Source organism: Rhododendron vialii, chromosome 13a (genome assembly GCF_030253575.1).
Source record: "Rhododendron vialii isolate Sample 1 chromosome 13a, ASM3025357v1".
NCBI lineage: Eukaryota > Viridiplantae > Streptophyta > Magnoliopsida > Ericales > Ericaceae > Rhododendron > Rhododendron vialii.
Window position 1 is genome coordinate 34,069,965 of NC_080569.1, and position 18,528 is coordinate 34,088,492.

General features: G+C 37.6%; 2 protein-coding genes across 4 annotated transcripts; one reads left to right on the plus strand and one right to left on the minus strand.

Annotated features, from left to right (window-relative positions):
• The first annotated feature begins 4,505 nt into the window (after positions 1-4,505).
• Positions 4,506-6,465, plus strand: LOC131315321 (non-specific lipid transfer protein GPI-anchored 6-like). The gene is made up of 3 exons (XM_058344480.1): positions 4,506-4,948; positions 5,776-5,874; positions 6,223-6,465. The coding sequence occupies exons 1-3, from the start codon at positions 4,621-4,623 to the stop codon at positions 6,363-6,365; spliced, it is 570 nt and encodes a 189-aa protein (XP_058200463.1). The 5' UTR covers positions 4,506-4,620; the 3' UTR covers positions 6,366-6,465.
• Positions 6,466-9,727: 3,262 nt separating this feature from the next.
• Positions 9,728-16,499, minus strand: LOC131315322 (F-box/kelch-repeat protein At1g55270-like). 3 transcript variants are annotated; one of them, XR_009196687.1, is made up of 3 exons: positions 16,053-16,465; positions 13,008-14,744; positions 9,728-9,947 (listed from the first exon to the last, which is right to left on the minus strand). XR_009196687.1 is itself a non-coding variant. In XM_058344481.1 (2 exons), exons 1-2 carry the CDS (start codon positions 16,113-16,115, stop codon positions 13,494-13,496), a joined length of 1,314 nt encoding a protein of 437 aa, XP_058200464.1. In that variant the 5' UTR covers positions 16,116-16,499; the 3' UTR covers positions 12,796-13,493. The 3 variants fall into 3 exon arrangements, 1 of the variants encoding a protein (XP_058200464.1); XR_009196686.1 differs by having other exon boundaries at positions 9,728-9,952; XM_058344481.1 differs by lacking the exon at positions 9,728-9,947 and having other exon boundaries at positions 12,796-14,744; positions 16,053-16,499.
• Between the last annotated feature and the right edge of the window lie 2,029 nt (positions 16,500-18,528).

An 18,528-nucleotide genomic window follows, 5' to 3' on the forward strand; every position in this document is an offset into this window, starting at 1 on the left:
GTCTCGTCCTTCCCCTTTCATCCATCCTCGTGGACACAAATCCGGCGAGTTTGAGGTCGACGAGAAGTGACGCCAAATAATCAAGAGAAGGGGACCTGGGGGTTTATTTATTGGTTTTTTTTTGTTTTTTTCAGGTTTTCTCCCTATGTGGAGTTGTTTCCTCCCCTATAAGTGGAGGTTTTCTGGGACTCGTCAGGAGTTCCCGCCCGGCGAAGATACTGGGCGCTCCGGTGAGTCGGTGTGACGGGTGTTTTTGCGCGTTATGTTTGTTTTTAGGTCTTTTTTAGTTCATTTATTTCTTATCTTTGTATTTTAGTAGATTGACATTCTGAAATGATATGATTATTATTGACTTGTAAAAAAAGAAAAAGAAAAGTCAATCATCATGGCTAGGACAAAGACACAAACCCACAATAACGCTAGATAATTACAGGTCGCATCTATACGGGCTGTGCTACGTGCACAAACTGTTGTGCACAGCAGCCTTTTTCTCTCGCCTCGAGTCGCACAAAAATGATCGGAGCAGCTTATTTTGTTCAAAATATATCGTTTAAGGTCTCTGTAAAAAATGAGCTTCGTTCGATATCGTTTGAGGCGTTAACAAAACACCCAAAATCACTTCAGAATTTAGACTGAGCAGCTCCGATCATCTTTGTGCGACCCGAGGCGAGAGAAAAAAGCTGTTGTGCACAACTTGCTGTGGTGCACAGCTTGCTGTGCACGAATCATTTCTGCATCTATACTTTGGAAAAGAATATTTCTATTGGGTCTTTGAATTATAGGATTTTTTAGTATTAGATATTCAAATCAGCTTACGTGAACTTTCACTAGTAATTTACCTTGTAAAGGTAAGAACCAAGTAAAGCTACAATTAGAGCCCACAAGAAAAATTATATTTACGTTTTATAACATTCATTCGCAAAACTTGGTATAACATTCACAACATTCGTTTTATAACATTCCTTCACAAAGCTTCATAAAATAAACACACACAAAAAAAAGGAAATGATTTTGTCACTCCATTTTTTGTTAATGTCACTCTCTTGCAAGTGAATTTTTGTACCAAAAATACACTTACAGAGGAATGACGTTAACAAAAAAAGGAGTGGCAAAACCAGCGGCCAAAAAAAATCATTGACAACCTTTTACATGTACACTTTTACAATCGATCCAGATACAATTTAAAATATTAGAAGCTTTTCATCAATATTTTATACCAATATTTTATACCAATATCCTGAAAACAGTTCTTCTTGGTACACTAACAAGTTATTGTTCTACGACGGATCATCCCAAACACACAAATGAAAATTCTTAATTTCTCAAAAAAAAAAAAAAAAATGAGACATCAGAAAATCCTAACTTTATAAGCAATGAAGGAATATAAAATACGAAAAAATACTGATTTTTCAAGTTTTGAATTTGAGAAATAAACTAAACAGTTATTGTTTGAAAATAAATTATTTCTTTGTATCAACCTACCACCAAGCATGTTAAGTAGTGGTCCTATTCAGAAGGATATTGGGGACAAAGAAATTAATGTAAGGTATACCATCCAACTACTTAATTAAAAAGAAGCGTGATGGGATATGATTTAACTATTCTATCTTTTTGATAAATCCAAACTACTCTTGAGGTCCAATTAATATGCCAAATGGACTATTATTAATTCACTATACAACTGTAAATATTTATTTATTCTTTTTCTGGGGCAATTGCTAGCTGAGGCCTTAATTTTACACAAGAAGATTTTTGAATGACTCTTCCCTTGGTTATTTGTGCAATTACAATTTGGGAGTTTGCAATAGATAAGCCTCTTTAGGCTCCGGTAAAAGAGGTGGTTTTTTCCCTTTTGAATTTTGGGCAACTAAGCAAAAATGTAAAAAAATACAGTAAGAAATAAAGGTTGAACTGGGATGATAATTCAATGCTTCTGGAGCACCATGTAACGGCACACATACAAACTTTTGGAGCACCATGTGAGTCGTGTCGGTCCACACACAAAACGTGTAGTGGAAAAAGCCTATGGAGCTGGAACCTGTAGTAAAAAAAAAAAACCAAGCTATACAATTTGGGATACAATTATTACCCCATCTATTGGATGCTGCTTTTATCACATGTGAAGTTGCACATTCATCCCTAGACCTCAACCCTCGTACCTAAAGTTTTGTTAACCTAGCCTGCAACGTTGCACATTCTTTCAAGAGGAGCATAAAAATGTCACTAGAGTTAGTTTAGTTGGTGAGTCTGTTTCTCACACAATTGATAACCAGGATTTGATTTGTGGGGTCAGACTACAAAAAAATAACTTCTTGTAAATTTTCTAGTCTCGGTATGGATGACATGCCTTTAACGGGATAGGGGATGGGATTAATTGAGGTGTAATTAAGTTGGCAAGAACACTCCTGACCATCGAACACAAAAGAAAGAAGCATAGCAAACTTTTTTTGGTTTAGCATAAAAGGCGTATAACTTGATTTGTTGTTTTGTTAATCTAACCAATGGCTGAGATTAGAAGTTCACAAAGAATTATTCCTCACTGTGAAGAATTACTCTTGGTCGCAATGAATTACTCCTGGTAGCAAAGAATTACTGTTAGCCGCACAGAATTACTCTTAGCCGTAAAGAATTACTCCTTGCCACTAAAAATTACTTATGGCCGCACATAATTGCGAGAGCATAAATCATTCTAGGCGGCCAAGAGGTGTTTGCATCCTTGGTGCTTGCCAACAAACGTTGGCTAATGCATTCAAGTTATTTTCTGCACATTCCCTGACTAAATTTTAACCAGCCACTCTTAATAATTATGAGTGTGTTATATATTTCTATTCGATGGGATGCTCTTATATATATCCAACTCCTGCAAGATCGACGACGTCTCATCATGTTCGATCATTCAATATAAGAGGTTGATAGGCATATATGTAGTAGAAATTTTCACGGATGATCAAAAGATTGTCAATACACAATCCCTTTTAAGCAAATGGGAAACAAATAATGCCAGTACTCCATTTATGGCCCAGATTTCATCTCTATCAAATTGCGTTGGGTGGAAAGCTAGGGATGAAAAAATCTTTCACGGAAAAACGCTTTGCCTAATCTGCCATTGGCCAACAAAATTTATTCAATCATGCCAAAGAAATGGCTTAGACGATCTCCAGATTGAACCAAACTCCATACTCTAACGTACCCCAACTAGCTAGCATAGCAAAATTTTGTTGGTTTAGTAGCATCGATGGCATAATTCTAATGTTGCTTAATTGCATGTGGAATGACTAAACACCTAATATAATGTAGGAACCTCTTCACCAAATAATTTAAATTTTATATAATATAAATTAATTTATATGTGCATGGTATGAAAGCAGCACACATTTCATTACTTTGACAATATTTCAAAAATTCTCAATTCAAAACCCATTCAACAAAAAGAATGCACAATAATAAGCCCAAAAACAAACTTTAAATACGGTTGCATGTGAGGAAAATATTAAGGAATACAACCAGCCCACATTGCTTGGGTATGACTGAACACTTAATATAACGTGGAACCTCGATCTCAAACTAATAGCGCATAGCATATATCCGTATTTGCTAAGCCTATCTATGTCCGTTTCTTTATTTTTCCTTAATTAAAAAACATGAGAGAACAATGTTTAGAGAATGGGACGAGCTGTCAATGGCCCTACATCAGTGGAGTCGTGGTTTCTTCGTTGTCAAAACGTAATCCCAGAATTGATCACGGGTTGAAAGCAGTCATTAGCTGTTTCAACCTATCTATCACGGATTGCCAAAACAAAATACTATCATAAAATCTCTCTCTCTCTCTCTCAGAAGAATGAATTAAGTGTGAATTACTTACTTATAGGATAGGATATATTCTTCTTCTTCTTTTTTGGTAAAAAAAAAAAAGGGTGCTGCATGAGAACAAACTAAGAAAGTACAGTAAATCTCTGGTATGGATTTCCGGGTTGTATTATAGCGTTGTCTTTATTATATTCACCCACGGGTGATATTGGTTTACCAAACTAAGAAAGTACAGCAAATTAATCCTTTAATTTTGTCTGCGATTCATTGCAACCTTTTTTTTAGGGAGATTTGGGAACTCTCTGGGATGGTCCGAATTGTTGATTCTCAAAACTAGCCTTATAAATATATATTACATTAAATATCTAAGATTGTATTCCAAATCAGGAACAATAAACAAAATGGTTATGCATTGAGATTTTGACTTAATTAAGTATTTTTTATTGGGTGTCGGATCAACTTATGCGCACCTCGTTAGTCCTTGGAGAGCCAATCTCATCGTGCACATGCAGAGAGCCTATTTAAAGTCGAAAGGAAGACCGATAAGAGTTGAACCTGAAAACTCAGAAGAGTACGTAAACCCTAAATCATAGGAACCGTAACAAATTAAACCCGTCACGCTCGCCTGTGAAATGTGAACTATCATAGGGTACGTTGTACAGTATATGGTAACTGAAAATTTAATGATCGAGCACCAATAATTGTTTGAACAAAAATGGTCACCACCACCGTTATATTAAGTCCACCACACTTATCCCTCATTTAAAACCCTCTCTCTCTCTCTCTCTCTCTCTCTCTCTCTCTCTCTGTGCAATGGACACAAAATATGCAATGACATACATCTTAGCCTTGGTGCTGGTAATGGGTTTTGCAAATTCAGACATAGGGAAAGATAGAGAAGAATGTGCAAACCAATTGGTGGGGCTGGCCACGTGTCTCCCTTACGTGGGCGGCGACGCGAAAGCACCAACCCCAGACTGTTGCTCGGGGCTCGGAGTAGTCGTGAAGAATAGCAAGAAATGCCTGTGCATCTTGGTTAAGGACAGAGACGATCCAAGCCTTGGGCTTAAGATCAATGCTACCCTTGCATTAGAGCTTCCCACTCTTTGTCATGCCCCTACTAATGTATCAGAGTGTCCTGGTAAGTTCATATATATGCATCACAATTTTACATACATGTAATAGTATAAGAGTCCAATTCCTTTCCGGTAATTATCTTTCTTTCTTTTCTTTTTTTTTGGGGGGGAGGGGGGAGGATTGGACCGTGACGTTGGGCTTGATTTTGGTTCTCCTTTTAGATCTATCAAAAACATCAACCATACCATAATCATGTTGATCGGATAAAAACTAGCACATGATCGCAATACATTTATATTGAGATAAATTGATAAGTTTTTATCAAGGTGCAAATCCGTGTTTTCTAAAATAAAAGTCCTTCAACATCGTATAAGCCGGTAACAGATATTTTCTTTGTGCTGGATGAGAAGTCAAAAATATCCTTAATATTGCTTATCATGTTTTAATTTTGTTGGAGTACGGAAGAATATGAAAGTAGAAGGATAAGTACGCTTAAATTGATGGAGTTAACCTTCCTTTGTTTGGTGGTTAGTTTTGAAATAAGTTTTTGACATAAAAATGTTTGCGTATTTTTTCGTTGTTAGTCAAATTTTTTTTAACATTTTAACAAACTTTTTACTTTTTAAATAGAGATACGCTATACATCTAAAAGTAAAAAATAAATTTAAAAAATCACTAATGACGAAAAAGCACGAATGAAGAAACGGTTAAAAAAAAATCACGAATGAAGAACCAAATAAATATTTTTAAATACTTGTGTGATTATGTAATATATTTTCGGTGGGGGAAAAAAATGTCTTTGAAAACTACATTTGTTGAAAATGATGTGGTAGTAGTTTGTTTGACTTTATTTACTGGGTTAATTAATTGCTTATTGATCTATTATTGCAGCTCTCCTAAACTTACCACCAAACTCTCCAGAGGCCAAGGTGTTTGAGGATTTTGCAAACAGTACCAAAGTTAGCAATAGTACTACCCCAACCGGTCCTGGTAAAAATAAATATCTGCACCCTAAATTATATCGGTTTTTTTTATATATATACTTAGCACCGGATCGATCCTCTGTCCAAAAAAATCTCGTCCCGTCAAACAATTGAGATAAAGACATGAGACAGTGGGATTCAACATTTTTTGGACAAATGATTCGGACTCAAGTATGCCTGTTTTATCATGTTAATAATTCGTTTTTGTTGGATAGTTAAGAATTATAAGGATGATAATGTGATAATTTATTTGTCGGACCTACCACGTAGATATTATCATCTGGTATTTCAGGATGGAGTAGCTGATAATTTTCTGATTTCGACTTACTTTTTTTTTTTTGGATTTGATTGAAAGGGAATAATTCCACTAGCAACGGATCAAGTGCTAGGGTACAGAGTGAAGGTGGAAGAGGGAAGAGATGGTTGATAATTGATATGGTTTGTGTAGTCATGACTTGTATGGTACTTCACATATTAGTAAGGGAACCTCTGATCTGATGGCCTGTTTATTGGTTCAAGGGGGGTTACAATCCCCATCAACATTCCTCTTGCTTGTACTCTCTTTAATCAACACATGCAATAGTTTCTGTCTGCTTAATTTCTGCCTCAAAGTTTCATTTGATCGATCTGATTTTTCCCTCATAATTGATATGGTGGATATAACATATATATGTCTTACCCCCTCTCTCTCTCTCTCTAAACGAAAAAGTAGAGGTGGAGGCGCTAGCTATGTAAACTTCTTTCCAACATATAACTACATAGGAATTTCAGACTCACAGCAGGCCCTGTGAATTAAGGACCAATCACCCATATGTTTTTATTGTCCTACCAAGGGCTGATGGATCACGGGCCAACAGAGTTGCAAAGCACGAAGGGTATCGAGCCCACGCCTGGAACCTGTAATTAACCTCTAAAACTAGGCCAGTTAGCAAGCTAACCCCGAACCAGTATGCCCTCCATTCCTACGCACTCCTCTATAACTTCGTGAAAATATTTAGCCGTTTACCATTGGCCATCACCCGAGTGTCTCTCTCTCTCTCTCTCTCTCTTTCTCTCTCTCCCCGTCACATTAATTCCGGGTGGTTGTCTCTCTCTCTGATCTCTTCCCGTCACATTCCGGTGGTTGTCTCTCTCGCTCTCTCCGTCACATGTAGGTAATAATAATCTCCCCAGGACCCCATCCTTCCCTTAACGAGCCACCTATGAATCACAAGCCTTTAAATATATCTTACTGCAACTAATTTTTGAGGACCACCCTTTTTGGACTTGGGATTTGCCCATTGGAGAATTTATATGCATCATAATAATGATATATAGTAGTACATCACAAATGTACATACTATTCATACATATATAATTGTTTTGCAAAATGGTATGGCTCAATATGCACCTTTCACTGCAAAACAAGATACCTCGGCGAAAACGGCTTTTAGTTAGGAAAGGGCTTCTTTGCAGTTTGATTTCCGCTCCGTATAATTTCGACCGACCAAATGCATTTTTGATATTTAGATTTATTACCAAACTCTTACGAGTATTTTGTATAATTTCAACCGTCCAAATGCATTTTTGATGATTTAGATTTATTAACAGACTCTTACAAGTATTTTTAGTGACTTAGACTTGTTAAAAGACTCTTACCGAAAAAGTAGATTCTTCCTGGAAAGAGTCTAAAACGAATTTAGACCATTAATTACCAAAATAGACGGTTGATATGGGACCCATTCCTATGTACTTAAGAGTGCAGGGGTTACTAATACCACACCCATCGATTACAGCAACAACCAATCGCGACCATCCAAAAGTGTTCTAGACGGTCCGAATTTTAATGAAACACTTTTGGATGGTCGCGATTAGCTCCGTAAACAATTATTTACAGCTCTGCCGTCAATTGGGGGATGGTAATGTGCAGTGGTGTGCGCAACACCGCCGAGCTCTCAGATCACATCTCAATAATGAACGGCTCTCGATTGTTGGTTGCCTAGATGAGATGCGAGTCATCGGATGCAGGATTCGACGGCTCGGAGATGCGCAGCACAGTGCTATGCACCTCACTACACAGCACCAACCCGAAGTCCCTCGATCTGCCGTTCAAAAGATTTTCTCTTTTGAGATTCACATCTTCCCAACTTTGCCATAACAGTTAAAAGAGCATTAATATTGCTTTCAATGGCTACCTACCGCACATGAAAAATTAGAATGAATTTTTTGCCTAAACAAAAGGCTAAAGTTAAAAAGCTGGCAATCAAATAAGGAAATTTGTTGAACCTTTCTTTCTGGCCTCACTATACCAGAAATGCCTTCCACACATCAACTAGCATATTCCTACACTCTTTCCACTTCTTTCCTCTTTCCTTTCCTTTCCTTTCCTTTTACCCATTTGAAACTCATGCTTCTAAATCAAGATTGTATCTATATATAATTATCATGTTATGGGCAAGTAATCTCGTCATTAGAAGCAATTTTTCCATTTTCCTCAGAATCCAACTAAATACTAGTTGAAATGAATACAAACCAAGAGGTTTCTACTTCTGGTGGTAACCTCGGGATCAATGAGAAAAAGAGTGAAGCTGAGAAAAGATCGTCGAGGTGGACGGCTCTGGAGGAAGAGAGAGGAGGAGGAGGAGACATAAACAAGATGGCTGACGATTTCATCAACAAATTCCGGAATCAGCTGAAGATACAGAGGGAGGATTCGTTGAACCGTTTAAGGGAAATGATCGCCAGAGGGACCTGAGCTGTCCGTGCCAACACTGTTTTCAGAATCTGTTGTGTTAGGATAAGAACACAAATTGGTGAAATTCATCAATTGGTATTACTTGATGGGAGTAGGGGCAAGGAGTTTTTTGTACGAATTTCATCTCGTATTTTGTACGAATTTCCTATTTTCTATTGGTTTAAACTGTACTTATTATTCCATGATATCAATCAGTAGGAGTACTATTATCCCATGATACCAATTGACATCTACTCTTTCATGCCACCATCTATACAAAGGTGGCTTGTATTAAGGCCATCAAAACAGAGCAAGCACTTTAGGTGGAAAAAGGAAGAAAATTACACAGAATGCAACAAGGATTATTTGAATTTTTATTTCAAGATGTTGTTCTATCAAGATTTGAGAGTCGCAGATTTCAAACCACAAAAACAACCTCTCCATATATGCGGCTCGGTTTTGGATAGCAAGAATCTTAAGGTAATCGTAATACGGTTCTTGGTCTCCATGATTCCAACGTTTACAACAGACAGCAATAAGAAATTGATTCCTGATCATTGCCTACCTAAGTCAAACTAGCAAGTTTGATCCCCAAACACCTTCCCACTGTAACCTTAAATTTGGCTTAATGCATAACTGAAGGAAAAGGTGGGCTTCAACTTGACAACTTGGGGGAGGAAAATTGTTTCATGGAGACAATTCTTATATAACATAATCACAAACTCTGAAGAGAATTGACTCGGGGCATAGATTACTAGAGATGGGATTCATAAACGTATTCAGGTCCATCAGTATGACCAGCCAATCATAACCACTGGGGATAAAGGTGTGTACATCTTATTCATACGAACAACTCAAACGCAGCAGTACTCTCACATCATCAGTGACACGTGGTACCATATTCCATTTCGTGATGTGACGATTGACTTATCTTCTAAGAGCAAACCACAATGTATGCATAGCGAACCCCACAAATGCAGACATATTAGTTAGTGAGATAATGTGAAACAGTTGGGTTAATCAACTAATGTGTTCACCCTTTACGCGTTAATATATCATAGGTTACTGATGCTATGTTTGCATGATGACGTGGTATCACTACTGCATTGAATTTTTTTCCCCTTTACCATAGCCTGGAAACAGCAGGAGCCTCGTGCATCGATTTTTCCCTTTTAGAAACATATTATGCCTCCCTAGCATTAAAAGTGGTGAAGAAAGTTCTCTCTGATGACAAGAATGCAAAGCTTTTTTAACCTGTGGCATTGAAAAAAGTGACTTGAGCTATACAGCAATTTAGGCCTCTTAAATCCCCTGGCCCTAATGGTGTCCTCCCTCGGAAGCAATGGAATGTGGTGAGAAAGGAGAATCTATGCTGCAAGCAATACTGGCCAACTTTATTAACCATGCAAAAGTGGAGAGGAATTTCTACCTAATTTTTTGAAGAAAAATGCGCAAATTGTTGTAAATAAATGCGAATTAGCTAGATCACGCTGATGACCAAATAAAGCAGGAGATTCTTTCAAGAATTGACACACAAAGTCTCAATTCAATCTTCACAATTTACAAGAGTTGGGAAAAAATTTCATCCTTTCTTTCTTGCCTAACCTACCCTTAGAATGCCTTTGATAAGACAACAAGCATATTTCACACGACTGTTTCACCCTTTTTTGCCCCTTTCTTGCTTTTCTACACAAGCATAAACCTACAGATATCTAACTTTTATTGCTCTCTCCCACGTTTATAGCCAAGCCAAATCTCATGCTTCAAATTGAGATTGCAATCCATACACACACATGTAACCACATGCGTATATAGAGAGATAGTAAGGCACTTCTTATTTGCAGGCAACTCTATCCAACATTGCCAATGGATCATTGTCAAGATGATACTTCCAAGGTTAAGTCGACGAAGACTGACGAGGAGAATGAAGCTGAGAGAATCAGAAGGCGGAGGTTTACGGGAAAGGAAACAGTTGCAGCAGAGGATGAGAGAAGAGACATAGACAAACTGGCTGAAGACTTCATCAAGAAATTCCGCAGTCAGCTAAAGATTCAGCAGCTTGAATTTATCAAACATCGCGAAGAAACAATTGCTCGCGAAAGCTAAATTATGCAAGTCCAGACTCCTTCAGCGATGTTATTCCAATAAGAAATGAACTGTGTAAATTCTATAATCGTCTGTTAATTGCATCAAACAAAGAATGAGGTCCAATTGGAGTTGTACAACGCATCTAAATGTACAAAAACATATATTATCCTTTCAACATCTAACCAGGTCTCGAGAAATAAAATTATTCACGCTTTCAACTTCGATCGCCAAATACTACTTGTTGTCTTCTATTATGCACGAGCAATCATATACCCATATTACATTTCACCATGTGACATCGATATGTATTCACCCAATTATACACCTGGACAAGCCGATAGAGCAATTTTCAAGAAAATACAAGACGTGACGTCCTGGTGCATGCTAAAAATTCATAGCGTTACAAGTTCACGGAAATCCCAGAGCAATTTTGAGCCCTCTGGGATGACCATGACCAATTCCATAAAACATGCCTCCGCATATATGAACATGTCATCCAAAGTGAATGACAAATGTTACACAAGATTAACTAAGAGTGCAAACATATATACGTATCGCATCCACTTGAATAGTAGATTAATACTCCCTATATCCATATTCTTGGTCCTTGTTTTCATTTTTTGATGTCCTAAAAGCATTGTCCATTTCGAAAAGTTATAGCAAAAAGTGTGCTTTGCCGAAGTTATACAAGTTCACGGAAATCCCAGAGCAATTTTGAGCCCTCTGGGATGACCATGACCAATTCCATAAAACATGCCTCCGCATATATGAACATGTCATCCAAAGTGAATGACAAATGTTACACAAGATTAACTAAGAGTGCAAACATATATACGTATCGCATCCACTTGAATAGTAGATTAATACTCCCTATATCCATATTCTTGGTCCTTGTTTTCATTTTTTGATGTCCTAAAAGCATTGTCCATTTCGAAAAGTTATAGCAAAAAGTGTGCTTTGCCGAAGTTATTCCTCTGTATACTTGCTGTTCAAGTACTACCCTAACTACTTGATGTATCATCAAATCAACGTGCTGATAGTAATGGTTATATCATTGGGACCAACAATAGAATAGATCACAATCGCTAATTCAGGCTTGATGAAAAGAAGATAATACGAGCTATAAGTCCAAAATTCCAATAGTTCAAAATAGACATGCAGCCATGGCAGATTTCATACATACGAGACACGACACGCCTAGAAATCGTGACAAATTTAAAAGTTCCAAATCGGTGTTTTAAAAAGGGAAAATTCTAAAATCAGCCCAATGGACTGACAATAATAAGTGTATGAATGTGTATTAAAGAGTGCAAAAAGTACAAAAAATTACGTGTTTTCCTTGTTTTCTAGTGTACTTATCATCAGCGCAGTAGGCTGACAATAACAAGACCGTTTAAAAAGCATGTGCCTCGCACACCTAAGCACTGACGCGAGGCGAGGCGCAGCTCAATATGACATATGACATGCACGGTGCACCTGACCAATTGCCACACTATATATCGTATATATGAACATATTATACAAAGGCAATGAAAAAAGCAACAAAACTGATAACACTAGCTTTACAAAAGTCTATTTTTCGTAAGTTAAACCATATAAGAGCTTCATCACGCAACAGTTGCTTTACATAGAAAGCACCACTATTTGGTGAAGCCGGTAATACAAATACCCTTTCCATCCTATAAATGTTTTAGTACATCTGTAGGGTGCATAAATTGCGCCCGAATGAAGCAAGTATTGTCTCTACGAAGAGATTCATCCCATGGGTCATGTTCAGGGGGCTCAAAAGTTCAGGGGTAGCACCCAGGAAGTGCCAACGAGTATCCATTCTCATGGATTTAGTTTTTCAGTCAAGACACGGAAGTGTCAACACGAGTTTACAAGTATCTGAAGAGTGTAGTGTTGACACGGCACTCCTCCTCCATCAAGTGTACGTGCTCCTCAGATACTTATTAAGCCACAATAAGATCAAATCATCAAATACTGAAATCCATCGCCTTTGATTATCATTTATCAAATACTGTAAATCCATTTTCATTCTTTTTCATTTCAATGAGGACAAAAATTTGCCCTGCCATTTACAGCTATAAACCCAAAAAATTGAACCAAGCAACAAGAACACAATCATTCGAGACGCCATCTGAACTTTGATTATATTCAACCGTATACACAAAGAACCTAAAAAATTGCTTACTAAGAAGATAAGATATCACAAGATAAGAGCATAATACCCTGCTCCAAAAGAGAAAGATTTACCAGTTTGAATTCTATATGGTCTCGTATAATGAATGTTGAATGTAAAGAACTAGCCTCATAATCCAAAACCAACAGTAAATCACCTTCAACTTGTATGTCTACCATTAGAATCATTATGAAATCGCCTCACTTCCGGTTCAACTTTGTGCAAGAGAACGGCCAATAAAGATTCCACCAAAGTTCCTTCTCCACCTTGATTTTGGAAATATGTCGGCAATTGTATTCCCCCGAATTCAATTTCTTCATGTGAAAGCTTATTATCTCTTCTCGAAGAGGGAACTAAGTCCATTCCCCTGAAATATCAACACATCCATTCCTCGGAAAGATCAACGCAGATCCATTCTCAATAAAAAGTGAAAGAACATAATAGCAACCAGCTGCCGATCAACTAATGTAACTTTTCACTGTACCAACACAGCCTGCGAAGACAATGAAGCAATGTGAATGCCAATTCTCATGCTTGAAGCCCCTATAAGTGCAGAATATAACGCTTGCAGTCCCTGAAAGTGTGAAATATCATTCTTGAAGCCCCGGAAACTTTGGAATATAGCGCGTGAAGCCCCAACAATTCATGCTTGAAGCACCTGACAGTGCACAATATGACTTTTCAATCCGCCTCGCCCGGCAATGCTTGACCATAAATTAGTGAAAATGGTTCTAATGTGACCTTTCCCAGCTATATTTTCCCAAAGATGGGGGTTATTCTCCACTCGTTTATCAGGACTAGAGACATCAACCATACTTATGCTCATGTTGTTTCGGATGATACAAAGTTTTCCATTAAGGGCAACAAGAGCAGCAGCCTCTAGCGCTCTAGAGCTCCCTAGATGGAGTTTGCTATCCATAAATCGGTTCCAAGAATTCGTAGTCTCATCAAAAACCCTAATTTTGCACCCATCATGACAATCCAGAGCGTAGAGCTTTCCATTCATAGAGATACTAGGGTTCCGCCAACCAGCAACCATCCCATCACTCATTGGAATCCAGTTATTAGTTTCCGGTATATAAGCTTCACTCAGTACCTCTCTGTGGGACCCTAATCCTTTTAGGAACCACTTTCCATTATGAACAACTCCAATAAAAGGGACCATAGCTGTGCTCATGTCTGCTATAAAGTTCCAACGGCTCTTGTTTGGGTCATAAACTTCCGCGGACCGCAAAGTTCTCTGAATTCCCTCACATTCTCCACCAGAAACATAAAGGCAGTTATTTATAACACAAGAACCAAAAAGATGACGTTTTCGAAGCATATCCGGTGCCCTGTGCCATTTATTTGTCCTAGCATTGTAGAAAATGACCCGTCTCATAGACCCCCTGATTGTATCCTTCCCACCAAATAAGTAGAGGTGGAAACCACTCAGAACAGCAGAACCAAATCCAAGGGCTCCGCTATATTCTGCTGGAACAGGTGGGAGCGGCTGCCAGAGTTGGTACATGGGGTCATACGCATGCCACGAAATTCTTCCATCACGGTCTCTTTTGATGACATAAACCCACTCTTCAGCCATTCCAAGACTTCTCCTAAGAGAATAATAGTAGTTTCCAGCCAAAAGGCGGTACCATTTCTTGCAAACCAGTCGAAGTTTAGTATGTTCAGCACGCGGGACCCGGATGAGACAAGCAATGGCAAGATCATCAGGAAGACCTGGCAAGAGGGGTGGCTGAAATCTGGTTCTTACCCTCCGTGAGTTTTTCTTCTTGTGTGCACGAGGATTGATATCAGGTTGAATGCATAATTTTGATCCCGGAACAAATTTTCTTGCCCCAGCGACAGTTTTCAAGCCCGAATCTGCTTTACAATAGCATGATAGAGAATCAACCTGCGAAAATATCCATCAATAACCTAACCACACAGAAACAGGCGGAAGAAGACAAATACATGAAGTTGATGACTTTAGCAAATGTTCATGTATTAATGCCCTTCACAAGATATATGATCCAAAGTTCTTCACTCATCCTGCTTCTGTGAGTACATGAACACAAGATTAAGATTTAAACCAACCAGGAGAAATTGGAAACAAAACAATCTTTACATGACCTAATGTGCAAAATGTCCAATTTGTGCCGTGTTTAGCATTCATATTTGATACTTGACACATTCTTGTGTTTCAGTGATTAGGAACCCTATCTCTCTTATCACGGAGAATGCACAACCGCTTTCCCGGATTTGAGTTAAAAAAGTATCACTCTACTGAAAAGATATTACTCTATCATTCCTCTACACGTGTCCTTTTTTCGGACAGGCATTTCAATGTGGATAAGATTAAATCCCGAAACCTGCAGTTCAAACTATTCACATTAACAAGTTTGACCAAATGGCTACATAAGAACCCCGTCCCCGACCAACAACAAAATGCATCCCCTGGCACATGCTGTGGCATGACGCATGAGAAACCATTAGCCAAGCATGCTTGCTGCACAGGGACACCAAGGCATCATCAAGAGGTCCTGCTAGCCACAGTATAACATGCATTTCAAAGGGACACAACCGTCAGGCCAACTCTCAACAATCAGACATCCCTAGGCAAGTGCTCTGGCATGAGGCATGAAAAGTCGTTAGTTGAGCATGAACGCCGTGCGGGAACGCTCATGCATTATCAAGACAACCCACTTGCCACCTACTTCAGCAGAAGATGAGCACAACTCCAGAAATGAAAGAAGAACCGCAGTAAACACAAACTGTACTCTTTATAAAAGGAACCAGTTTAATTGTCTTCAAATAGCACATCCGTGCAGCAACAGAATACAACAATTTAACCTCGGAAACAAAAACCTCATCCAACAAACACACAACCCATCAAGTACTCAAGAAAAGGAAAGAACAGTCTGACGCACACGTCTAAGGTTGCACATTCATAAAGACACACTTTCTCAAAATAAAAATAAAAAAATAAGAAACCAAAAATTACAAATGGAAGAGGGGTAAAAAAGCACAAGCTTTCACATAACAAGAAACTTCCACCAACATCGCAAATTCAAAAATCATAATTTAAAAAAAAAGCGAGAAATGCAAGGAAAATAGTCCTCAAATACTGCACATTCATCAAAAGTTTCATCTGGGTATATCAAGAAACGCATGAATTCAAGAAAATTTTAAGGAAAATGGTAAAACAATCAAGAGGACTCACCAGTGGAGCTTGAACTCGAAAACCCCTCTCTGCATTCGGAGACCGTTGAACGTTCTGGTCCATCTCTTACACGCACAGTTGAATATTTCTGGGTTCTACCCAGAAAAATCAAAAGAACCAAATCAAAGATTAAATTTTCTTTACGGACCCAGATCCAGACCTCTATACGCTGTAATCATCATATCTGGTCTTTATAAAATAAACACAGAAAAATAAGAAAATAAAGCCCAAAAAGTCCATAACCCCAAATAGGAGCTTTTTGTTGCCCCTTTTTTCAAATCTCTGCAAATGCAAACAAGAAAACAAACAGCAATTTGAGCTTAGAAAATTAGAGCTAAAGCAACTTCAAATGTGAGGGGCAGCTCTCTCTCTCTCTCTCTCTTTCCCTCTTTCTAAGGAGGAGAGAGGAGACTACAACGTTGTTAAGATTTGAAGGCTGTTGGTGGCAATGTTTTTCTTTTTATTTTTCCCACGAAATACTGCAAGATATTTGTACGATATTTGTATGTTGAAAAGTTAAGATTACGGTAACGGTCAACATTTTTTAATTACCTGGATTCACAGTCTCAACAACGAGTAAATATTTTGGATACGGTGTTTTTTTTTTCTTTTGCAATCAGTAGGAGATATCATTATATCATGTATACGAAGTACAAAGTATAAATTACAGGACACTACATTCATTATGTCAAAATTCATAATACAATCAAGCTCAATAACTGAACAAACAGAATATGATATTTTTGGTACGTTTCTACTAGTATAATTTTTCAACAGTTCGTTATTTTCAAAGGGAGTGATTTCGAGTTTAAAATCTATAAAGGTGTTCGATTTCCATTATAATTAGAGAAATGATTTTACCATTTTTTTTTGTTAACACCACTCTCCTGCAAGTATTTTTTTGTATCAAAAATACACTTGCAGGAAAGTGACATTAACAGAAAAAAAAAAAAAAGTAGCAAAATCAGCGGCCTATAATTATTACCAACTACCCCTAACATCCCATCATCTACGGAAGAAAGAAAAAACTCACATTGGATGAACCAGTGCGTTCACTTTCCAAAAAAAAACTGTTGTGTGTTCTGAGATTTTTTTTTTTTTTTTTCATTCTTCTTTCCCTTTTATATCATCCAAATTCTTAATTAAAAATCTCCAACTAAAGAATATAGGACCGCATATTAGAGGAAGTGATGTGTATCTCCTGCACCTCTTCTAGAATTACTACTACAATTTTAGTGTTTTTTATAGCATGCGATCCACAAGTTTTAATATTCAAATAATCAAATCCTTTTTAATTTATGGAAAGTGGAGTCTTTAAATTTTACTCCACTAATAAATGTCAACGCTGTCAAATCTTTTCACCCAATTAATTATAATTATCAAAGTGGATCCCACAATGTTCAATAGGAGTAGATGGGATGCCCAACTGAATCTTTTGAAAATCAGCCCACAACACAATTTTTAAACAAGGAAATCAACGAAAAAGTTTAACAGATTATAACTGTTTCTCTTTGAGGTGACAAGTCCAACATTTCCAATACGGAGTACTAAATTTTTTTTACGAAAGTTGAGTTCATTTTTTAACTGGAAGTTAGTACCGTATTTTTTTTAAAGCATTTTTTAAACCAGAAGTTGAAGGCCGTCGTTAAATACTAAGAAATTAGAGGAGTATTACAACAGCAAAAGGAATGCGTTGAGAAAGTTTTGAAGAGCAGGAAGTACTAGTACTCACAAAAGCTTAACTTACCCCTTAACCTCTGGATAATTGTTTTATAGTAAAACAAATCAACACAACATACGAAAGAACGCACAAGTGTTTTGGACCTTAGTATTCACGCAAAACAAGTGTTTGAACTTAACCATTAACCAAAACGAACCATGTTTGGTTTTAAAGGGCGATTAACGACACCATTCTTTCAGATTTTAAACGTTAGCCAACTTAAGACCAAGAAAACTAAAATGTGGGATTAGCAATTATATTTACCATGGCTTATTAGGAAAATTTTACGAGGAAATTAAGAAACCATAGAAGAATACAATGCATTCTTGTTGTGGACCATTGGATATTGACTAACAAAAACAAAATCTAAGATTTTCTAATAAATCAAAGTGATTACTTGCACTTTTACCTTATGATTAGTAAGACTAAAATAATTTTAGTCTTCGATTAGGATTTAAACAAGACATAAAAAACCAGTAATGTCAAATGCAGTCCGGACCATATTCTAGTATTGAGAGAGAGTTTTATTAAGAAGCATAAAAGACCTTGTCAAATGGAGATGAGATATAATCTCCTGATCACTCCAATGGAGACAGGCCCATATGTAAATCACAGGACACGAGAGAGCGCGTTGGAACCGAGTTAATTCCTTCAACCCGGCTTCTCTGCAGATCCGGTTTAGACCACAAAAAGACTAGTCGCATCCCGACCGCTCATTTCGACATTAACGGTTCAAGTTAGGGAAGAACTAGTACG

Coding starts and splice junctions, on each gene's coding strand:
- LOC131315321 (XM_058344480.1), top strand. CDS start 4,621: ATGGACACAAAATATGCAATGACATACATCTTAGCCTTGGTGCTGGTA. Junction 4,949..5,775: donor TAATGTATCAGAGTGTCCTG/GTAAGTTCATAT, acceptor CTATTATTGCAG/CTCTCCTAAACTTACCACCA. Junction 5,875..6,222: donor TACTACCCCAACCGGTCCTG/GTAAAAATAAAT, acceptor TTTGATTGAAAG/GGAATAATTCCACTAGCAAC.
- LOC131315322 (XM_058344481.1), bottom strand. CDS start 16,115: ATGGACCAGAACGTTCAACGGTCTCCGAATGCAGAGAGGGGTTTTCGA. Junction 14,745..16,052: donor TTCGAGTTCAAGCTCCACTG/GTGAGTCCTCTT, acceptor ATATTTTCGCAG/GTTGATTCTCTATCATGCTA.